The 24,545-nt window shown below is 37.0% G+C and overlaps 1 protein-coding gene across 3 annotated transcripts in view; it reads left to right on the forward strand.

Annotated features, from left to right (window-relative positions):
- CD2AP (CD2 associated protein) overlaps window positions 1–24,277 on the forward strand; it is a 76,614-nt gene extending 52,337 nt beyond the window's left edge. For 2 of the 3 annotated variants that reach the window (XM_058020035.1, XM_058020036.1), the window contains 11 exons: window positions 2,225–2,316; window positions 3,853–3,957; window positions 6,291–6,327; window positions 6,690–6,752; window positions 10,047–10,206; window positions 12,028–12,170; window positions 18,188–18,303; window positions 19,115–19,201; window positions 19,820–20,004; window positions 20,724–20,787; window positions 21,963–24,277. In XM_058020035.1, the coding sequence (XP_057876018.1) occupies window positions 2,225–2,316; window positions 3,853–3,957; window positions 6,291–6,327; window positions 6,690–6,752; window positions 10,047–10,206; window positions 12,028–12,170; window positions 18,188–18,303; window positions 19,115–19,201; window positions 19,820–20,004; window positions 20,724–20,787; window positions 21,963–22,004 (1,094 nt within the window). In that variant the 3' untranslated portion in view covers window positions 22,005–24,277. Of the gene's footprint in view, window positions 1–2,224; window positions 2,317–3,852; window positions 3,958–6,290; window positions 6,328–6,689; window positions 6,753–10,046; window positions 10,207–12,027; window positions 12,171–18,187; window positions 18,304–19,114; window positions 19,202–19,819; window positions 20,005–20,723; window positions 20,788–21,962 lie in introns of those variants that run through there. The other variant, XM_058020037.1, reaches the window with a different exon arrangement.
- Window positions 24,278–24,545: the final 268 nt, after the last annotated feature.

A 24,545-nucleotide genomic window follows, 5' to 3' on the forward strand; every position in this document is an offset into this window, starting at 1 on the left:
AGGTCTCTTCCCTTCATAAGCCAGTTCCATTGTGATTCTGTTTATGCTGGTTTTTTATTTTTCTTTTTTATCTCTTAAGAATTTATGACTTCATTTAGCTGCCAAATTGCACACTTTTATCAAGAGAGATATTTTTAAGTCAGTCCAAAACATCTTGTGGGAGTGCCATTCCCTATAAAAAATTAACTTTTATTATGTGATGTGTAGACTGCTCATTTCCCTGGTTCCAGAGCAGACATTCTGTCAACTTCTGTATTGTAATTTTAAGTATATTTTTGTTTTATGTGGAAGTACCTTATTTTGGTGTGTTGTTTTCTGTGGAATGCATAATTTGCAGAAATAAGAAAACTGCAACGTCTTGCTTTTAAACCATTCCAGTGCTATTGCTCTAAGAACCAGCAAGACAATGTGCAGCCCTGAGCATTGTGAAATTTGACTTGTCTAAAAATATGCATAAAAATTAACTCTGCCTAGAAAAAAAAATCCCAACATTCAATGCTGGACACTCAAAGCATTCAGTATTTAGCTCCTTTAATAGATTCAGGTGCATCTCATGCTAAAAGCGTGGAAGTTGATCTAGTCCTGTAGCCCTGCTGAGTCTCTTTCCCAGAGAAGCAAATATATCAAAGAGGAACTTAAATATGACAGTAATGGAAGCTGTAGGAGAACATCAGTAGGTAATACCTATAGACACCAGATAAGAACCTCTTAAACCTTAGGCTTGTTTTTCTTCCTTAGTGTTTTATTTAAATATAGACCATAGTGTAGTTGATGTGTCTCACCCTCAGTTTTGAGAGACCAGGTTTTAAAATAAACTGTGTTCATCTCTTAGCAGATAAACGCAGATCTCTGAAATGTTTAGGCTAGGTTGGCTTATATTGCAGTGAGGCTCTTCTGGTTTTGGAAGTTTGTTTTGGCCTCTGGTGCAGGGATATAAAAATATTTTCTTTAAAAAGTAAAATTATCACAATTTGATCCCTCTTCCCCCCAGTTATGTTAGGATACAAAATCTATATATATTATCTCTTTAAGCTTGGCATACTTTGGCATTTTAACATAGTGGTTATTACTCCTTTTTCTCTGTGAATACAGTTTGTGCATTTTTAAATCTAAAGATGTGTATCTTGATTAAACAAAACACAACAACGGCAAAAAGGTTTGACTGCAACTGATTTATTCTCTTGGCACCCAGCAAAAGCTATCATTAAGAATTGCAGATGATTCTGTGATTCTGTGACTTGATGGTGTGCTGCTCTAACTGGAGGGTGAAGCAGCTGCTCATTGTGCTGTCAGTGCCAAACACCTGATAGGTTATGGCAGCAGCTAGAGTCCTTTTTGTTTGCTTCCTCTTTCTTAGTGTGTCAGATACAGAAATGCAACCTTTTTAGCTGCTGAATTGTTTAAAATGTGCTGGGGTTAAAAAGTCTATGTTTATGTATTTTGGCCTTTCTCATGGTTGTTTTTGTGCCAGTGTGGGAAAGGAAAACAAATCCTCTTGCCTTTTCAATTGTTACCACAATTTAAAATGGATTAGTTTTGAACTGTTCCAAATGGAAAGAAAAGAATTATTCTTTCTGCTTTTGCAGAAGAGCCTGTGGCCGACAGTTGATGGCTCAGATGAGCTCTGGTTTCAGGTGCTTAGCCAAGGAATGCCTTTGGTTTAGTTACTTAGTTTCACTGCACAATTTCTGAAGTCTGCTGCCTGAAATTTCTGTAGCTGTACATGTTAATAAGGGATATCACTTAATGAAGGATGTTGAAGATAGCTGCCTGTATTTAATTAGAACCACAAATTTGAAATTTAGATCAATTTTGAGAAAATACATAAAAACTCTAATAAGCTTGAAATAATTTTTGTGTAAAGTAGCTCAGAATTGAATATATAAGTGCTATTCAGGGGGTAGATGTGCTGTTACAATTTTAACTGTTACACTTTTAATGCCTCTTTTCTCCCTCTGAAATCAGAGTGCTTGAATTAAGTTGTGAAAAAAAAGGCTTTGGGGCTTATACTTCTACCTTCTCAAAGAACTATTTCCTTTGCTCAATAAGTATATAATCTTATTTTTTCTTTCATTGAATATTCATAAATCATTCTCAGGTGGCTGGTCTAGAAGGAAAGTGTGATTATAGTGTGAATTTCTCAGCTCTCAGACAGCATAAGTGAGCTATTATAAGGAATGTTACTGCCCATGGTATCCAGATTAATTGTGCTCCTCTGTTGCAGCCAAGGAATATTGCAGGACAATATTTTCCTATGATGGCTCAAATGATGAACTTAGCTTTAAAGAAGGCGAGATCATTCAAATAATCAGTAAGGTAAGAAAGCTGGGTCTGCTCTGGCCGTGTGTATGGCTTTGGTGAATTTTGTACAGGGAGGTTGTGTATGAACTGAGAAGCAGGAGGGTCTGTTGGAGCAGATATTCCTGTAGACTGATTTCTCTCATGTGAGAGTCAACTCTTTGCTTCTGCCCTTGATGGAGATACAGATGACTTCAAAGATTGTTCCAGAGTGGGAGTTATCTTGGGGTCCTCAAAGGCCATTGGGATCAGTGTACACTCAGTACCAAATGCCTTTTCAGTGAGAAAATGGGAAAAGCTTTCAAACAGCCCCTTTACCTTCAGAAACAGTTCTTGTTCCCTGAGGATTCAGAATAACCAGACAGAAATTAGTGATGCTTTCTGTCTGTAAGAGAAACATGATTATTTTGTTGAATGTTCTCATTTGTGTTGAATTCTGAAAGCACCTTTTTGATAGATCATTTTGATGCAGAGATGATTCTAAACAGAAAATAAAGCTATCCATAATTAATTTCCCTGCACTATTCTGCAGACTTTTGTTAGTCAATATGCTTGCCTATATTAAGAAATAATGACTTTTCTAAAAAAGTGGAAAGTTTAATCTTCAACTTTCGCTCAATTGCAGAAGAAGACTTAACACATTTTTCTTTATTAAAACTGTAATTCTGTGGAATTAAGTGATTGCTATTATGAGCATCATTGATCATAAGTACAGTGGAAATGAGTAGTTATGGAAGCCCTTTTGTAAACACAGCAACCCCGTCTCCACTCAATCTTTTGCCTCTCTGTCTTTTTAAACCAATTTATCCCAAGCACACACTGGTTCAAAGTGGAGCTAAGAAGAGTTGTCCAGACTGAGTGGCATCCCTACCCATGGCAGGGGGTTTGACCTGTGTGATCCCTTCAACCCAAACCATTGTAGGTTTCTGTGATTTTTTTTTGGATCTGAGGCACAGGGGAAAGCTGTTATTTATGCTGGTAAAGTACAACATCATACTTTGTGTTATGGACAGAGGCCTTCATCCAGTGACATCATGTAATGGAGTTCTCTGCCACTGAATTAATTATCCAATACTGTATTTTCTCATAGTGTGGTTATTTTTTCTCTCAGGGGATATATTCTTCTGCTTCTTCACCCTTTTCAGACCAGTGGAGCTAATCCATCACATCTGAATCACTTTTATTTAGTAGAATTGTGCGTCATGCCAGTAACATTTGGAGTATTTACTGAATAACTTGCTGGTTAAGGAAGCTGAGAAGATCAGATGTTGCGTGTTAGGTCTTAACTGGGTTTATGTACTTTCCTTCCCTTTGCAGATCTTATCCTTACACCGTTATCTTATATGATGTAATATAATTTCATCCTGCATTTTAGAAAACAAACAAAACCTGACCAAACCTGATCCAGTCTGTAGCTGTTTCTCCTCGTTAAGTTGGCCAATTTCACACAAACAATTACTTTGTTGTGAGTAAAAGGGAAGAAGCTGTCGTGTAACTGTATCTATTCTGGGGAAGAGGTAAATACTGGTTGAAATGACCTGTTGTTTGTTTTAGGACACTGGAGAGCCAGGCTGGTGGAGAGGAGAGCTCAATGGCAAAGAAGGAGTCTTCCCAGATAACTTTGCTGTTCAAATACAAGAGTCTGATAAAGACTTCCCTGTAAGTTCTTACACCTATTTTTTAGTATCACAAAAAACTATTAATGAAAATGTAGAGAATAAAAAAAGTCACAGCACATTATGCTGCTTAAAATATTACAATTGTGGCAGTTTTAACTTTATCTTGACCTAGTTGTATAAAAGAAGAAAGATGAAAAGATTAATCTTTGTGTTTAACTTGTCCATAAATACTAAAGTGAGGCATGTTTTTTGAGATTAACTGTAATTAATGAGGATGATCAGGTCATTTAGAAAAGGATGTAGTTATGAAAGCATGGTGTTACATGTTACTGATTACTAAATTAAACCCTTACTGTTTAGGAAGGAGATAAGCTGTTGGTTTTTTCCATCTCAAGTCCTTAAGTAACTGTAATTACAAAATGCTGAGTGACCCTTCTGGGTCTGATTGGGATTTTTCCATGTCAAAACTTGCAGTAGGCTGCAGTATACGAAGGATATTTTTTGGGTAGGATTTAGAAATGTTTTTCACCATCTTGTGTACTAACTTGTAGAAATTCATGTTTTCATGTGGTTCTCAATGATCTTATAATTTTGGTCCTCATTTTACAATGGGTTTTTTTTTGTTGAGATTATTGTGGTGTTTTGGTTCTGTCACATTTGTGTAGCAAAGATGGTTGTTTTAATTCCCAAATGTACATCAGCCCCAGGTGGAATGGATTCAGCTCCAGATCAGGAGTTATTAATTTATCATTTATCCTGAGTTGCCTCACATACACAGAAACCTACCTACCCCCAGTCAGAATTTTCTTTACAGATGGATTCTCAGCTGTGCAAGGGTGGCATAAATGCCATAAAATACAAGAAAAGAGGGTAGGTAGGGTTGCTATTTCACAATATAGAGTTGTTTCCTACAGAGAGGGAGGGGGGAACCATTCTTTTACCCTAAACAGCATTTCCCTGCTTTGATCCTTTATTCTGCTTTGTGTGCAGTGTCTCAGCACAGGGATTCACCTTGCACTGAGCAGCTTTCAGGTTCAAGGCATTGGATGGCTGGTGATCATAATCAGCTATTTGATACTGACTTCATGAAAAAACAGAGCAGAACTGTATAATGGCAAGTTGATGCTGGACTCTGTTTAATTGTTTTTGGTACAGGCAGCAATGCTGCACAGCTGGATAATGTAGTTACTTTTTTGGGAAGAAAGAAAATAGAATTTTGTTACTTCGGTACACTTGCTTTTGTGTCCTCTGAAACCAGAGAAAGAAATTGAATATGGGTTCTCCTGCTTGCTTAGTTACATTTCACATGTTAGAATAAAATCTTGTTGCATTAAAAAGAGCTTATTCAATAGCTGTAGGGGCACAGAAGTGAAATCCATCCATAGCAAATGTTTGAAAAATTCCCACTGCAGGGTGTTTTCGGAGCGGTGTGTTACAGAGAGCCTGTATGGTTTCAGCAGTACCTGTGTGAAGAACAAGTGGTTTTGTAGGCTTTTGTATCATTTTATCAGGGAATCTTGTCCTTAGTACAACCAGAAAGGCCCCTCTTCTAAAGCAATTTAATGAATCACTTTCCAAGGATGAGTGGTTGGGATCTCTCCTGGGAGGTGCCAGTCTCCTTTCAGCAGGACAGAGATTCAGCTTCCAAGTGTATCAGAAAGTGATGGGTAACTGTTTCAAAATAGTAATTTCAGTGTACAAACTGTTGCATTGTGATATTTTGTACATTTTTAATGGCTGGCATAGTTTGTCCATCTCTCCCACTTAAATATAATGATAAGGGAGCTCAAAACAATGTTTTTGATGTAACTGCAGTCTTTGAGAGAAATGCTGCCAGCATCTATTAGTTTTTTCTTACAGTTACGCTAATTTAAAAGTCAGTTAATGGAAGCCATTCCTCTGATACTCAATTCAGAAACCTGTTTTTAGTGAAAGTGAACATTTTTGGTTTAAAAAGTTACCTGATTACTCTTTTAAACTGGTATTGTACTAAGATTGAGGTTTACATATTGAAATCAAAATGAGTGTGATCAGAGCAATTCTTTGGACTACAAAAGATGAAATTACTGGATTTAGGGTTTTTTCTCCTCTGTTTATGCACATTGCTGAAGCACTGATTTAATTTCAACAGACCTGAATTTTGATCCTGAATTTTTATAACTGGTTGTCTGGGAGATACCAGAGGAATTGTTCCAGGTCTTTGTGTTTCCTGTCTGAATTGATTGCCTCCTTTGTGAAATACTTTGAAATCAGCTGGTAAACAAGCTCCACGTTACAGTATGCAAAACAAAACACAAATGAGGCTGTCTTGGATACAGAGAATATCTGCTTGCTTGCTTGTTTGACTTTGGTTTTTTCCCCTTCATTTTGCAGAAGCCAAAGAAACCTCCACCTCCAGTTAAAAGTCCCGGTATGTAGTACATGTCTGGTGTTCTGAGAAAATACTAAATTGCAGAAGCAGTGTATGACTTCAAAAGAAAACTTAGAAGTAGTTTTTTATTTCTTAGTAATGCAGCCATAGTCACACTTCAAGCTTACTTTTAATACTTTATATATTTTGCTGTTGCTGTATATTTTTAAAATTATGATGGAGCCTACTTTGGAATCATTTTAACAATGGCTCACCATTTTTGGGCTCAAGTGAGTGTTTATAAGCAGTATTACAGTCCTTGCAAAAGAGAAGACACAACTTGGCATTAGTCTTATTTTTAGGTAGTGACCAAGATAATTAAAGCTCTTTGAAAAATGTCTGTGGTTTGCATTTGCATTCAGCTTCAAGACCTGAATTGCCAGCTGGAGAGAAGAAATTCCTTTCTTTGAGGGCAGAAGAAAAAGGTAAGGGCAGTTTTCTTCATATTGACTTGGCTGCTCTGGCAATGGGTCTCTGTTCAGGAACCATCATACAAGCTCCCTTGATACCATCTGCTGAAATTGTCATGTCTGTGATGTTACAAAAATGTCTTTGGAGTGGTTAGAGGAATTGCTAAACTCTATTAAAATGTTTATTTCTTGTTATTACATGACATTCTGAAGATTGGTTATTGTATTGCACAGTAACATAGTTACTGTTAAATTTCTGAAGGTGTAGTTCTGTGACCGTGGCTGCAGTTTTGAGCAGCAGGAGTAAGTTATTAGAAAGGCAGAGGTCAGCTGCTGCAAAAATCAGTCTGGTCAAAAGTATTTTGAAAGAGCTACACAGAACAGATACAAGACTCCTTAGATAGATGCTACAGTCTCAGAAATGGAGATTTCTTATCTTGTTAATTCTTGCTATATTCCATATTTTCAAGTTCCACTGAATTTGGAGACATTTACTACTTTATTCTTAAAATTTAAAGGATGCCTTTTTCCAGAGGCAAAGCTACTGTTGTCACCCAAACAGATTCTGAAAGGCTTCTTTCCATGTTTGAAAAAACTTGCCAAGTGAAAATGTTTGATTGTGTTTAAAAGTGAGAAGCTTAAACAAATGTGTTGGTTGGGCCTTGCAGAAGAAATCCTGCAGCTTAACCAAATTACAAAACCACTCTGTCCTGTGAATGGAGAACTGTGGCTGACCAGCATTTCTACCAGTGTGGCTCCTGATGGGTTTCTTGGCTTCCTTGGGCAGTTTTTATAACCCCCATTTTAACAAGGCACCCTCTCAGGTATTGAATATGAAAAACACTTGTTAAGTCACTTCTGTTTGTTCTGTATATGACCAAAGAGTAATTTTTATCTGTTGGAGCAGTGTCTTCAGATGTGAATTAAGATCAGCTGTATGATTCCAGAAATGCTGATCTCTTGGCTCCTTTTAAATACTTCTAAACTGAAACCAGTTTAATTTTAAACTAATTTTGTTTGGACTAAAGTGTTAATCTTTGCATAGTTGAGCTCAACTGTTCATGGAGGAATATAGGCAAAAATATTGAGTGACACCGTCCAAAAAACATAGGAATGTGAAATCTTTTACAAAATTTCAAGGTAAAGAACTCTTCTTTACTGAGCTACAGGAAATGAAGGAGGAAAAATTTGTTAAGGATTCAGTTGCAGATCAGGTCATAAGAAGTTAGTTTTCTAGATAGCACTAGTGTTTTACTGGAAGATATACCCATTTATCAGTGCAATTGGACTTGTGGAAAAATAGCACTGTTAATACTAGTAATTGAATCCATTAAGTATGAAATTGTTCTGTAACTAGTTCTCAGGAAAAACATATTAATTGAGCAGCTTTAATCAGAAGCTATCAAACCATGTCATGGGAGACTAATCTGTGTTTATTGCAATCAAATATTGATCAAAAATTAGAGTTTCTGTAAGTGTTTCTGTATTTATAGTGAAGGGCACTTAGTGGTGTCTGTCGTGTAGAAATTTTTTTCCAGTGTAAATGTCTTCAGATTTCTATTTTCTATTTCCATTACTAACCTATTCATTTTTAGCCAACATTCTTTTTCATTGAGAAGCAAAATCCAAAAAAGACATGTCATTTTGTCCAGCAGAAATGCCCAGTTTCTGTGTTCATGGTGAACCTTGGCCTTTGGTATTAACTTACTCCACTTAGCTATCGACATTTTTTATATTCAGATTCTGAGTGGGAGTATTAGAAAGGAGAACTGACAGATGAGAGTTCAGGAATAGGGTTTGATGACAGCATTTTTTTCTGCCCTGTTTATGAACTCTCTTAAAAGCGAATTGTCAATTTGTGCTCAGCACAGCCTCAATAAAGCCGATTGATCTGCAGTTAGTGCTGGCTGGTGTTGGGTGTTAAAACTGGCAGTGTTGTGTGTTGGGTGGGGAGGCAGGAGTGGCTGTTGCTGCTGATGTGCTGCTTTTCACAGGGCAGGCAGCCCCACCGTGTGGCAAATCCTTCCACTGCTTCAGCATCCTGTGCTCTTAGCTGCATGCTGAGACACTGCAGCCAGTTTGTTTTGGCTCATTTCTCCTCCTGGTGTTCAAGTGTCCCAAAGCAGGAAGACAGTTCTGCCCCTGAGCAATGCTTTTGGCAGAAGTGTCTCTAGGATGTGTTTGCTTCCCAATACTCCTGTGAAAGTACATTGGCTTCTTCCTGTTTTGGGGTTGGAGGGTGCTCAGTGGCTGCAGGACTTATCCAAAGGGAATCAGTCCTAGACCTGGCAGTTCAGGCACTTTGCTGGCATGGAGCTGAAGCAAATACCCAGCCCCTGCTCCCAGGTCCATAGGATATATAAACAATTTACACCAGATCAATACTTGGTTAAAAGCAAATTGCAGAAGGGGAGAATCAAAGCTGAAGGTCACTCTCTCCATCCCAGTTTACTGATTTACTGCCCTATAAGGGCAGTAACTGTAAAGAACTGTAACCCTTTGCTGTAACCTAACAATTATTTTTTAGAATATTCAGTACTTAGTGTATAACTTAGTGTATACTGAACTTTGGCATGGTTTTACAGGGAAAAGTAGAAAGTTTGGTCTGGCTAATCCAGCAGGGTAGAGTTAGGACACACGGGTTCAAACCTATTCAACTATTGCTTGTAAGGCAGCTTGAATTTTTCAGTGTCCTGTATGTTGTATGCCAGCTCCTTTGGACAGGATTCAGTTAGATCATGTAGTCATTAAACAAATAAATAAGGGGTGTTTTTGTTTTTTTTTGTTTGTTTGTTTTTGTTCTTGTTTTTTTTTGGTTTTTTTTTTTGTATTATTCATACCTAATTTCCATCTCTGTGTAGGAAGGCAGACTTGAGATAAAATAAATTCAACTATTCTCTCCTCCCCTTCATCCATAGATAAATTATGCTGTTTGTGTAAGAAGTTTAGTTACAAGAAAATATAACCCCCTACCTCTTTCATAGAAAATCAAATGAATTTGTAGAAAAGACAAAGCAGTACATAGATTTTTGGTTCTTAGCTGTCATTTGCAGTGCAATAATGTGAATCCATAATTTATTACTGCTGTTTCATGTCAGTAAGAAGATTTATCTTACTCTTAGTATAAATCTTTTTGAGCTCAGGTAAGTAATTTGTGTTTTGATAAGGTGTCATTTAAGACACTTGCATATGTATTTTTCATTTTGATCTTCAGAGAAGGCGTTTCTGACAGCAAGTGCTTTCTAACTGATTAGCAGTGTAAGAATTCTAGACAATGTGGAGTTTTTAAAATGTGACTTCCTCTGTCAGATGAAAAAGGAGCTTTGGATCAGAAGCCTTTGAAGCCACAAGCTCCTCAAGTACCACCCAAGAAGCCGATTCCTCCAAGCAAGACCAACAGCCTACTGAGAGCAGGGCTCCTGCACCCAAAACGTCCAGACAAACCTGGTTTGCCATCACCTGCATCCAAGTCAGTATCACTGAAACTGCAGGCACCAAGTATAGTCAGTTTGATTTCTTGTTTGATCTTCCCTCATGGATGAGTTGGGAAGAAATGTGTGCTTTAAGGGCGAAAAGGATGCAAGGATAAGTTTTGCCTTATACCTACTATTGTCTTAGTTCTCCAAGTCTTTATGAAGGTGAACTTAGGCTTTTCAAATCCTTTGAGACATTGAATCCATCTCAGAGTCAGCATTAGAGCATAACTGACCATGGTGCAGATGAAATTGCTCATCTGATTGCTGCTGTAGCTACAGTAACAGGGTGGAATAAAAGAATGTGGGCATGGCCCTTGAGAATTATTACTGTGTTGAAAAAAACCCTGAAAATTTGAGCTGCCTCAGTGTTCAAGGCTTGAACACTTTGCATAGGCTAAGATAGATGGAAAGGAAGAACTGAGGACAGGTACCCGTGCTAAAGGTATTCACTGTGGTACTCATGTCTGCTCCTGGGGAAGGGAGCACTTACTACAGAACCACATTCAGATTCTCTACTCTTGAGCCTTCTCCCTTGAGTTACTGGATAAATAGATACAAATACTTCTTCTAGATCCACTTAATTTTTTTTTTTCCTCATGAGTTTGAAACTTCCACTACAACTAATTTTGCATCCATACAGTCTCCCACACATAGAATTTTCCTTTCTTTCTCCACTGCAGCAGTTGATAGGCCCTTACCCAGAAGTGTAAACCAGCAGTTGACTGGTAACTGTCCCTTTGGGATGTTGGCGTGAAAGAACCATGAGAAAGTGAGGTTGTGCTACACTTGGCCTTGTGCAAATAAAGCTGCTACATCAAAGAGCTTGCACCTTAAATAACTTTTCAGTATAGAATTATGTTATATTCACTTGGTATTTTGGAGGCTTTCCCAAGTAAAGATTATTATTTTAAAACCACAAGTCATATTGTTTTCCAGCTTAGAAAATAATTGTTGTTCTAAAGGGATTCCCATATGCAGTTAAATAGAGGTCTGTAGTAAGCTGTGGGCCTTGATAATTGAAACCTTTAAATCTTAGAGATATTTAAATGTCTTAAAGTGTTTAGCATTGTTTTAGGAAGATCAGGCTGCTATCTCTTTTTCTACTGCAATAAAACTTTTACAGGCTTTGAGAGGTGAATTAATGAAAGGGGCACAGTTTATATATAGACATGTACAGGCCAACCAGATAATCAGGCCTGGTCAGCATGGGTTTGTGATGGCAAGATCTGTAAAGGAAAATGTTTCCTATTATTTTTTATTTATTTTGGTGGAGGTTGCACTACTTTGGATTTTTTTCATTGTTGTTCTTGGGATTTTTGTTGTCTGTGAAAGATGTGAGCAGATATGGAAGGAATGCATAGTAGAACAAAAGCTACAAGGTGACTTTTTCCATATCCAGCAAGAAATACCTTGTTCCTGTCAGCCCTTTTTCCTGTGCAGGAAATTTTCTTTCATGTCAAGGGGTCAGTTTCTGAATTATTTCAAGAGGTATTAGTGAAAATATTATTTAGCTCACCTGTTGTTTGAAGTGTAATATTTTGAACTGGAATGCCAAAGTGTGTCCTAAAAGTTCTGGATTATTTTCACATGGGTTTTGTGCACATCTAGCAACTCTGCAAGAGATGGAGCAGAAAAATTGGTTTTCATAGGAGTAGAATTGATGTCGAGAAGCCTTGATTTTAAAACAAGGCTTTAGAAAGTGATAAAATCTACCATAATTTTTCAGTTTGCTTCTAATTCTTGGTATTTTTCCCTTTTAAACTATTTCATCTCTTGACTAGGCAGGTTTTGTTTTGTTTTTTTCCTTACCACAGAACTAATGGAGAAGTTGTTACTCTTCGACCGAAATCTGAAATTGAGCCAGTAGCAAAACCAAAGTTAGACTCTGAACCATTGCCACTCAGACCAAAATCAGTAGAGGTAGATTCACTTGTGGTAAAGAGCTCTAAAGAATCAGGTAAGAAAAGAAATATTCTTTTGTGCCTTTCTGTTTGGATTGCTGTGTTTTACAGGGCTGGAATAAGCTTTTTGAGTGATTTACTCAAAATGCCACTGAGTTCATTTATGCCTGTGTATTTTTTTAGAAGTGCTGGAGGCAGCTGAAGGTAAGAGTCAGGAGGGGATGAGCAGATGTCAGCAGGGTATTTGCAGGTAGCTGCTGAGGTTGGAACAGTGGGTAGGAGGGGAGACAGAGATGATGGTTTGTCCTTCTAATTTGAAAGCTTGCTTTTTTTGCTGCCACTTTCATCTTGAGTTTTTATGAAGTTGTTTTCTTAATGGCTGGTTCAGTTTGTTCTGCTTTTGCAAGTCAGATAACTGCTTTTCTAGCTAACTTCAGAATTCTTGGTAATGCCATTACCTTTGGCCTCCTGTGATTTAGTTCAGAGCTATTCTAGATTTTGACTTTATCATACCTTAAATTGGGACCTTAAAAAAGCATGGAGCATTGTACATTTGAATACATGCTTATGGCTTTGCTTAAAGCCCCTTGAGCCAAACCTGGCATCTCCTTAATTCTAAATATATTCAGTAAAACCTTTGATAGTGGTTAAAGCACCCACATTTAATGATCAGAACCTCTGAACTACTGTCTTGATATCATTAGCCCTAGACTGACAGTACAACTGATACCAGACCTCTGTGTGTCACTTAGGCAGAGATCAGCTGCTGTGGGCATATTTTTCTAAACTCTTAAATTATTTATATTTTAATGATTAACCACTTCAGAAAAAGCTGTAGTGAATTATACCTGCAGTGTCCATCTTGCATATCTCAAATGCAACTTTTTGTCTCAGAAAAGATTTCAGTAATAACAAATTTAAAAATAGTATAAATATGTTTATTTTTACGGCAAATTACGATATTCTAGTTGTAGAATAGTTGGTCCAAAGTATAATAAATTCATCTGGAAGATAAAAATAATGCATTGAAAGAACTGAAGCAGTTAAGGAATGGAAAAGAATACTCCTGACTTTTTTTTCATTGAGCATGTTAAAATATGCTTTTTAAGTGTAAGTGCTTTATATGAGGAAAGGTTAATTCATGTATATCTCTAATACAGAAGTTATGCTACTCAGGTTAGATTGTAGAAAAAAATTCTTTCATATGGGGGTGGTAAGGCCCTGGCACAGGTTGCCCAGAGAAGTTGTGGCTGCCCCATCCCTGGAAGAGTCCAAGGTCAGGTTGGATGGGGCTAGGAGCAGCCTGGAATAGTGGAAGGTGAAGATCTTGAAGTTCCCTTCCAACCCAAGCCATTCTATGATTATCAGCTTTTGAATTAGTGTAATACATTCTATGATTATCTCTAGGGTTGTGTTTGATGTATTACTGTATAGTGTAGTATCATTTAAACTCAGGAAAAACTCCCCGTGAAAACAGCTGGAATATAGTTTCTTTTCCTTTACATTCAGTTACCTTGAAATCTTTAATAACCAGAGCGGCAACATAATAGCTGTGTTGTCAGGTGTTGATGTATATACTGCAACTCAGAATATTCTGTGATAGAAAAAGAATAATTTTACACAGATTGATTAAAAAAATTTTTTTTTTCTAACATAAGTTTTTACAGGCTTCTGGAGAAATTAAAGATTTTAATACCTAGGCAGGGCCCAGGGGTACACAATGTTCAGTTCAGTTGCGTTTGGTGCACAGCAAGCAGAGGAGGCTCAGGCAGTTCATGTGGGGCTGCAGCACTGAGAAGGGTCAAGGAGCTGCAGTTGAAGGAAGGTTTCAGAAATCCTCTGTTTTGTCAAACTGGCATTCCTTAAAACAATCTGCATAAGTCAGTCCTACTCTCGTGAAAAGGGACTGATCCAAACTCCTGCCAGTAAAATGTAATGAATCTCATGCTCTCATTCTCTGCATACTGTGCTGCTAAAGACATAATACCCTGTGCAGCCCAGTCTATATTAAAAAAAGAATAAAAATATGTTGGGTCCTTATATAACTTCTAAGACTGTTTAACCTTACAATAACTAGAATAGGTATTAATAAAAAATGAGGGAAAATAGATGACTGGGGCTGGCAACTGCTTTACCAGAGTCTTTATTTTTTATTTCTTTCCCCTATCTTCAGATTATGATCATGGGGTAGATGAATTGATGAATTTTTAGGATTTTTTTTTTTTTTAATATGGGTCCTGTTTTTTTGCAACATCGTTTGACCATGAAGTGAAGTTTAGTTGGAGCCATTTTCAGTTCAGCGTAAGAAGCTGTAAATATTCTGTTATGAAAGAACCAACCCACCCCATGCCAAAATTGTCACCAGCCGTTAGATGAGGACAAATAATCAGAACCGTTTAGAAACATTGATCACATTGAAATAACTCCTCTTGAAGTTTTAATTGAAAAATTGCATAAATGTTTCTCTGTTTGATTAGAATCAAGTACTGTAAAAGACTAAAGCTGTAATGCTGGCATGCTGAACATGTAAAGCAATTCTGTTTCTTCTACAAATGTTTCTTTTTCCTGCTTTGTAAAATAATTTTTTTGTTCAGAATCTTTTTCTAGACATTCCTCTCCTTGACTTTTCTTTCCAGATTTTGTTTCCTATCCTGTTTGCCATGTTTCCCTTCTTACGTGTCAGGAAATTACCCTACCCTTCTCCATTTTGGTAAGATAACAATCTCTAAGGAAATCCAAATGCTTTATTCCATACACATCCTCTTCCTAACATCGTGAACGTGGTTTTCAGTTGCAATTATTGGTACTAAAATTTTGGGGTTTCTATTAAAAATGCACTTTTTTTTTGTTTGAATGCCTGTTTTCCTTAGCTGTTAAAGAAGTTACTTTAAGTAGGCTTTTCCTTTAGGAACTGGTGGGGACTAAAAGTAAGAAAAAAATTATAGTTGAGCTGTTGATAAACCAAACTTTGTGTTTGTTTGTAGTGAAATATGATCAGTACCTTTAGTACATCTGGTGTATGTAGGTTGAATGGCTTTATCATTCTGTACACACAAAGAACACAGTCATGAAGCTTCTGGGCACTTAAATATTTTATAGCTTATAGCTGTCCCCTGAATTTCTGGGGGAAAATCTCAGCAAGATGAATAATATTAGAAAGGATGGCATCTTTTTACTCCACAGATCAATGTGAGTTCTTATTTTCTAAAATATTGGATGCATTTCACTTGTATCATGGGTATTTAAACCCCAGCCATGTGAGATGGTGGAACCATGATTTCTTCAGCCACCTTTCAGCTTTGCTTCTTTTTGTGAAGGCTTTTTAAGACAAGCTGCTATGAATACACTTGAAACATTCACAAATCTTAACAAAGCCTCTCATTATTTGTGCCTGTTAAAGCTCCTAACAGCTCTGTGGTAGATCTGTGGTAAGCTTGTAGAAGAAACATTTCTAACAGTCCATGCTATGTAACTTTAGGCTTAGTTCATCTTCTTAGAAAGGTGCTCTTGCTCAATCAGAAACTCCTTTTTTTGACCCAGATTATCACCAGATGTGTGGTATTGCTCTTTTGGCACTATGATGGGATTTCCTTTAACAATTGCTGACAGGCTGTCTGTAAGAGTCCTATTTGATAAATCATTTTATTGATTGACATGGGTGTAGACTGTGAACTTCCAATGGATTTCATCAGTAAACCCCCTAAGCCCACAGTAAAACCAATCAGCCTACCACCACCAAAAAGCCCAAACCCCAATCTCCACCACCCTGTGTTTTAATTTCTTCCCTATACCAAAACAATAAATTGGAAAAGTAAAAACAAAAATTCAAGTAGAGTCAGAATTCCCTCTGACTGGAATCTGCTGGCAAAATCTTAAAAGTTGAACAATTCTCTCAGGTGTAACAAATTCCTTTAGAAGATGTTAGAAATGTGGAAAAAGTCCTTGGTTTTTGTATCATCCCACTATCTATATTTAAATAGTACACAGTTCAGGACTCTAGCAGTCTTCAAGCCTTGTCAAGTAATGTGATTTTTTTTTTTCAAACTTACGTTTAATATGCCTGATGTTTACTGTTCATGGAGACAGGACTGGCATTACAATCATAATAGCAACTAAATTTATAATTCTTACTGAAATTTCTTGCAAAATGATTTGTCATTTCTGTAGAATGACAAAAGAAGGATCATTTAAAGTCAGAAATTAGTGAGATGAGGGGGAAAAGACATAGAAGTTTTTCTTGTTACCTTTTTAATGATAACTACCTAACATAAATCCTAATTTGCCCTTTGGCAGCCTGGTCTAGGGGAAGGTGTCCCTGCCCATGGCAGGGGCTCAAACAGGGGGATCTTTAAGGTCCCTTCCAGCCCAAACCCCTTTGAGATTCTGACAGCTTTGTACTCTGGGATTGCTGAAAATTGATTAAAGACCATGCAATGACTCTGTGGTCACTGTTGCTTGCAGTGTTTTAAAGGAAATATTTTATTGGCACAGACTGAAACAGAAGTCCCTTTTCATTTATTTCTCCCTCATCCTCTTTTCCGTCAGCTGCTTGCCATTCATCACTCTTCTGTTTCTTCTTTCTTTTTTTTCTCCCCTGCTTGTTTAACTGCAGGTGTGATTGCATGCTTACACAAGACTTTCTTGACATTCTCTTGAATAGAAGTAAAAAGCAGCAAAACTGATTGGTAACCGTGCTGTAAAGGAATGGGTGATGAAGTAGGTCTGGTCAGGGCTGTCCAAAGGAGCTGAATGTTCTAAGGCCTTCAAGGATATTAATGCAGAGAACACATTAAAATCAATTAAAACATTCAGTGGAAAACTTAGTACCTACTTAGTACCTAAAGGTAGAAAATAACTTTGACAATGTGTGAGTAAAACTTGGGTTAATCAGATGATTTTAAGATATCCAGACACTGAAGGAGTATGAAAGGTCTGGCTCAGTGTACCCAAGGCTTTTTTCTTATCTGACCTTTAATGGGAATGCAGGAAAAGACATATCATAGGTTCTATTTGCTAAATCATAATGTCAAGTAAGAATCAGAGGTCATGAAAAAAATCAAACCCAAAGTCTTGAATGTTGTTTATGGTGCCTGTAGTAAATACTGTGTGGTATTTAAGTTTGCCTATAGACTTTAGTCTATAAACTAAGTCATGTATTTGGGTTGTAAATGATACATAATAACTGTAATCTTATGTCAATGCTTAAATAAAAACCACCACTCAATCTCACAAAACATCTGTTGCCAGGTAGGTATATTTATTTTTGTGGAGAAAAGGCCAAGTCCTGTTGTTACTTAGGTGAAATACCTACGTTACTAAGACTAGTCATGGTCAGTTCTTCTATTATCAACTTTTTTCCTGAAGTTGCCTGTTCCCAGAGGATGTAAAGCATTTCTGCTGATCTGACAGAGAGAGTTTTCCTAGAGGTGTGAGCATAAAAGGCCTAATGAGCAGAGATCTGTGTGATTGAATAAAGTACAAGAGAGGTGTTTTGAAGTGTTTTATTAAAGTCTTTTTGAAGTTGTGTATTATCTTTAGCTACTGAACATGAAAAAAACTACCCTGCACAGACGTAGGTGCAGTTAATGTCTTGTTAACTTTCCCCATGTGTGGAGTACACCAGTATGTAATTTACCATTTTGCTTTTATTTTTGTCTTAGTCACTAAACTTGCATTTTCATGCTTTTCATGTGATAAGAAGTCAAGTTCAGTGACAAGAAAATATACTCTCAAGTAGTTGAATATGGCAGTTCTTAGAAAAAGTAATAAGCATATTTTCTGCAGATGCTGCCATGCTGCTAGAGCATTTCTTCTGTTCACACAAATTAACTTGAATTTAAGTCCTAGTTGAATTAACTCTTATCTTTTTTCAAGGGAGAAAATAGAGTTTTCCAGATATGTCAAAGTCATGCAGTTGTTTCAGATACCTCATGTGTTGTATATGCTGAAAATCCTCAAAACAACAAGAATTCTGATAATTTTTTTGGTGTTTTAAGTAAACAAAAAAGTGATAAAAAGAACACAGCAAAACTTTCTGGTCTTGATGGTGGTCTCTGTTTTCCTCTTTTTGTAGATCTGTTAAGCTTTGATGATGTCATAGCTACCTCAGATAATCTGTCACACCCGACTGCGAACCGGCCCAAGATGCCTGGTAGGAGGCTGCCTTCCCGTTTCAATAACAGTAGTCCTGTGAGTATTTTGGGGGTGTTCTCCTAGTAGGGAACTAAAAACTGGCTTCCCAGGAAACAGGACTACATTGGGGAACAGTCTTTTGAGCCATTTACCTGAAGGGCAAAATGCTGCAGGAGTTCAGTTCCTGTAGGTTTTGTGTGCAGGGAGATCCATGCCCAGCAGGGAAGTGAATGTAAGAAACAACTGGAACTGTGTTGCAGCTGAAGGAGTGTTTCTGTTCCATGGGGTTTTGCTGCAGGAAATGCTCAGCTCTTCTGGCCTCACTGATGGTGCAATAGGTGTTGTACATACACACGGCTCTGTAGTGTCTGTAGTGACTTTGACAATTGGCCACTATAAATTTGTAATTTAGTGCTGCTGTAATGTGAGGGGTGTGATCTTAGTGCTGATGTGAGGTTGGCAGATAATGAGAAGCAGGTGGTGCAGAGTCCTTGAAATCAGTTTTTCTCACTGGATATGTTGCATAGTTATGCCACTTACCATCTACAGTTACTGCCCATTTGTGTTTTGTGGAAGCACCTACAGGCTCCCAGAAGTGTCACAGACTTAAGGATTGCAAATATGCTTGAAAATCCTGCCCGAGATTCCTGTGTTTGATTTAAGTTCAGCTCATTGTGGGGAAGGAAAGTTCTGACTGTCAGGGATAGAAAAGTTTGATAGTGTAGCAATTTAACTTTTGTTATTTGGTTTTCCCCTTTACTATTTCATTTTTAGAAACATATGAAAGTCTACTTTTTTAAAATTTACTTTTAATTTTTGTTGTTTTTAATTCTGAAAACTTTTTCATTCCTTATGAATGGTTTACCAGGCAAGTCAAAATGTGGGTCCAGAAAAAATTTTGAAGGTGCAGAAAGAAGAAGAAAGTGCCAAACCAAAGCCAGTTGAAACAAAGAAGGTACGATGCTACCAAGGAGCCAGAGGAGTACCAGGCAGCTTGGTGTTCTGTTCATCCTGTTTGCATTTCCAGTACAGATTCATGAAACCATCTGAATGCCAGTGCTTGTAGTTGAGTGCAAGTGAGCTCAGTCATTTAGTATAAAGTTCATAGTAAGAAATTTAGTACTGAAGTTCATTTATACTTACAAAGTGCATGAGTTCTGGTGAGAGCTGCTGTATCAGGTGGTATTTCCCAAATAAGTTCCATATCTGCTCTGCCTTCAGTCTCCTGACAGACAGAATAACTGAGCAGATCAGCAGAGTGCACAAAAGTTTGTGCATAATGATCCAGTGGAATCCATTATATCACTTTTTTTTAAAGTGAAGAGGACTGAAGTGGAAATACTTTCTTTAGTGACTACAGGACTCTCAGGTAAATCCTTAATTAAGAGCTGTATAAAGTAACTATCTCATGTACTCCAGTAATCCATTCAAACTGGACTTTTTTTTAACCTTTTAGGTAGAAAATTAAGGGAATTTATGCACATTTACCTTCCATCCTGGTACAACCTGTGTGCTGTAAGCATTCAGTTCATAAAGATTTCACTTCTTACCTTTCTGCCAATTTATTTTTTAGCCATCTGCATTCAGCCCACTGATTCCACCTTCATCTCAGAGACCAAGCTCTGTCATACTCGACTTTTTACCTGGAGACCTCCAACTGAAAGGAGAAACACATGAGGAAAAAATTTCTGTGGAAGAGCTCAGGACTCAGATTAATGATTTAATGGGTTTAGTAGATGCCCTGAAGAAAGAGCATGGGTAAATATTTCCTTTGTCAGTCTGCAAGGGGTTATATAGACATCTTATAAATGTCTTCAATGCCAGACTTTAAAATGAGAGCTATTCTATGCTAATAACACATTAATACATAAATTCAGGTCTTTTCTATTTAAATTAATCTTACTAAATGTCCTGAATACATGCAAATTTGATGTCAGAGTATTTTTGGAATTTGTACATATTTTTTCCCTCCTACTTGGCACTCCTGCATCCATTACATCTTTTTGAAAGTATTTATTGAACAGTTTGTGCTTTCTTTGTAAGGAAAAGTAGTTAATTTTCTGTAGTAATGACATAAATACATGGTGCAGGCCTTGTGTAACACTGTGCACAAGTACTTGCAGTATTGACATGACTTATATTTTAATTTGTTCTCTGTGTAGAAGTAGCCATGTTATTTTAGGTTATTTTAGCTTGAATTAAACTTTAAATAATAAATAACAGCACAAACATTTAAGTAGCCTCTTAAAATTGGGATTAAGAATTTGGGATAGGTGAATAGCAGTAGGTAAGAAGTGTTGAGTGATGGCGGAAATTTGTGCTCCAACAGATGTGAGTAACAATTCACTGGTGGGCATGTGCCTTGTTTTGTGAATCCCATTTGTAAAATACAAACAAGGCCTCTGCATCCTGTCCTCAGCAATGTGAAGTTTCTTTTTCCCCCTTCTCAATTCTGTTTCTATCTTAACTACTTTTAGGAGAGAACTGGAAAAACTAAAGAAGGATTTGGAAGAAGAGAAGCTGTTGCGAAGCAATCTGGAGGTAATGTTACCACTCTGGGAGGGCATGGGGAGTTCAGGGCTGTGTAGGCTTTGTTCTGGGATTTGATGCCACAGGAAAGTCTTGACAAACCTGCTCAGTCTCTTTTTGTTTTGCTGTTTTATTTTGTGATTGAATGAATTGCCTCATGAAGCATTTGGATGTATAGAGAAGATCCAAGTTCAGCTTTCTTTTTCTGGAATATTATTTGTAACAATCAGTGTAGGGGTTGGGGTGGCAGTTGAATTTAGTGCTGTTGGGTTCTTCTCTTTTCTAGAAATATATCCAACTGGACAGCTTCCAGGAGACACAGTTAATACTTTGCATTTATAAGATTGAAAGACCTATTTAATTTAAGAAATCAAAAGAAAAACAAAAGTAAACTTCTCTGAATTTTGATTAATTATTTAAATATTAAGTATGGATGATTTGCCAAAAGAACAGAATGCATCTGAAAAAATTCCTAATGAATGAATGCCACTCCTCAATTTACTGATGAAGAACACTACCTACAGTGCAATATGATGCCATTAGGTAGTTTATAGGATGAGCTCATTCTAGGAAATTATTTCAGTCTGGTACTGAAAAGGGGCGTTTTACTTGTGAAATTGTACATCTTGCTGGCTACAAAGCTACTTGAAACACATGAGAGAAACTTCTGGTGAGTCTCTTTTTAATGCGACTCTAAAGCAATCAGTGAAGGTGCCTTAAATAAGCAGTAGAGATGAAGAGGATGTAACTCCAGGTGTCCTAAGTCCATGTCAAGAAATACAAATTAATCCAGGCAGCGTTCTGCATGAAAGGCTGTTCTAGGAAGCTGCTCTCAGGTGATGGTGCAGCATTACATGGGGACCTGTCAGGTGATTGGATAACCCAGCTTTGACTTATTTTTTCAGAGAGAGTTTATCCAGATAAACTGATTAATCAATACGATTTTTTTTTTTATTTTAAAAAGATTATACCAGTACTGTAGTAAAATTTTAAATTATTTTAAATTCCTGTTCTTTTAGCAATATATAGTGGTACAAAATCAGCTTTAAATACTGTACTGTTAAATGCTTCTATGGTGTAATACCTAAGTGTCTTTGAAATGTAAAGCTTATAACTTTGGTGGGAGCTCTGAAGATTTTATAGCTACTTTAATAATGACTTTGTTTTCAAAATGTTTGTTTTTTCAGCTTGAAATAGAAAAATTGAAGAAAGCAGTGATGTCTACATGAGACAGCTATGGACTCAATGTTTTTAACTCGCCAGGAATTCAAAGCTGAACACAAGGAGAACTGACTCTTATTTCATTATAATGGATGCTCTGGTGTTCTACAGTCTTAAAGAAAAAATATAATAAAAAAAAAAGGAATATAGTCTTATATTCAGAGAGATAAAAAAACAAAAAAGAATAATGGTGTAATTTTTTTGCCAATATAAAAGAGGCCTTATTTCTTACTGTGCTGGAATTGCAGACCTTATTTTTTTGGTTTGCTTGAAAATACTACTGAATCTGTATAGAGAGGAGAGGGAATTCTTAATAGATTTTTATTGAATACCTGTAGCTTAATTTTTAAAGAGATCTATACTATAAATAGGGTGATCTGTCTTTGCAACTAATCTGTAAAATAGTCTGTTGGAAGGGATGGAATGACTGTGTTGTAATTGTAGTCACTACTTTTCCCCTACATGCAAAAGGGAATATATAATATTTGTATAATTTTGGCAGTCTTACCCAGGGTTATGCTGTTGTGCCTGTCTGCAGTGAGAATACTCAACTTTTGAACAGCATAGTATGAATAATGAGGTAGGAATTTGTTAGTGCAATGAAGCAAGTGAAACTCCTATGCATTGTAGAAAGATTGAATGATCTAATTCCCATAGCTCAGTGGAATGGTTTGTCACTTGCACTATTGGATTAAAAAGGGATTTAAGACTTAATTGTGAAATCATGACAAAATTAACTGTTAAACCACAAAATGCAAGGAATACAGAAACAGCAAGAGTCCAGTTTCAACTCAACCTGTTGTGCCTAAAATATTACAATGTAGAGCATGAAAGAGTAAACCTTAAGTCACAGCATCTGTACTTCTGTGTTTCTGAAGTCATCAGTTTCTAGTGGTTCAAGTATGCATCTTGATTTGTTTTTGCAATAGTCAGGTTTTGTTTATAATATATCTCCAAATAAATCCCTTTGGAACTTTGATACTCTCAAAAGCTCTCAATATTTATATATTTATGCCATAAACTTTCTCAGTATATTGCGTACCTCTAAACTTAGTAACATCTTTGTATTTTAATAAGTGATTGGAACAATTGCTTTGACATCATTGTGCTGGTGTCCAAGATGGTGTCTTCATGGAAAAGAGGTTGAGATCTTGTGGATTACCATTATCTTTAACCCCTGGGCTCAAAACTTGCACCAGAATAATACACAAATAATATGCAAAGTGATTGGAGACAATAGTATTTATTGCCATGTTTGTCTGATTAAAGAATTAAAATATATACAGCTTTAGAAAGCCAGTCAAATTCATTAGTTCTGTTAATCAGCTCATCTCCTTTAGGTCTGCTATAACTTAAAAGACAAAAATATGCCTCATAGTTTGGCAGCTTCAGCAATAAAAGAAAGTAATTCAGCTTCTCTTCATGGGAGTAGTCATAAATATAGTAATTATTTAGTATGTCACTGTTCAAGTGACATGGAAGTATTACTTATTGAGAGTAATCCCACACTATGGGATTCTTCTACAGTTTGTGTCATAAAATCCAAATATCAAAAGGTTGATTGGGGAATGTTTGTCCATTACTGATTCAAATAGTTCATGAAATCTCATTGAAACCTGATCAATACACTATGCAGGTATGGAGTAATATTTGCTAGTCAAAATGGTAGTAAGCTGATTCACTCTTAATGCTTATAACCTTGAATTGCTCAAGTGCGTCACAAATGAGTTGTGAGGAATCATGTGCTGTCATCAGACACTAAACTCTTGCCTGGAATTCATGCCTGTAGAGCAGGTGATGCAAAACAAGAATTGAGCCTAACGGAGGACCCAGTTTTGTTATACAAGCTCTTCACTGTGATTGGAGCATGAAACAAATCTTGGAAGGGGTTGCTCTGCAGAAATTGTGCCTGTGTGTGAGCTTGCAGAGGATGAACAGAACAAGACAATCAGCTAAAGCCACAAATGAGAGGTGTTTGTTATATAATGGCCTTTGTTTGCTATAGCAATAAATGACCCAAGTGCAATGACTTGATTTAATAAACCTTCCTTTAAAAGTCGCTGCTATGAGTATTTGTAGCCATAAGGAAGTTGCCCTGATGTGTGTCTGTCTTGTCTTCAGCTAGTGTTACATACTGGAGTGGAGGGGGAGAGGGTAATGGTTTTGAGACATTCCACAGTACAAGTTCCTAAGAGCAGTGTGCTTCACTGACTTGTCTACCGGTGCTGTAAAATGATGCATGCTATCCAAACTCAGCAAATAAAATGAGTATAAAAACCTCTTCAGGCATCTGCTCAGTTCTGTTCAGGATTGTTTTGTATGCCCCTAAATTCTTTCCAAGGAGGAGTGTAGGGGGTGGAAGCAAAGTATTTATAACAGACCCCTTTAAAGTTTTCAGATTTCCATTACCTCACTGGGATGCTCTGGCTCCTGACTATCAGGGTGGTTCAGGATCCTCACAGTTGGAAAGCACTGTTTTCCTTTGCAAATGTAACTGGGAATTTTTAACTTTTCAGGATCTATTGATTCTCCCCATTGTTTCCCCTTGG

This window comes from Melospiza georgiana, chromosome 3, assembly GCF_028018845.1.
Source record: "Melospiza georgiana isolate bMelGeo1 chromosome 3, bMelGeo1.pri, whole genome shotgun sequence".
Taxonomy (NCBI): Eukaryota; Metazoa; Chordata; class Aves; order Passeriformes; family Passerellidae; genus Melospiza; species Melospiza georgiana.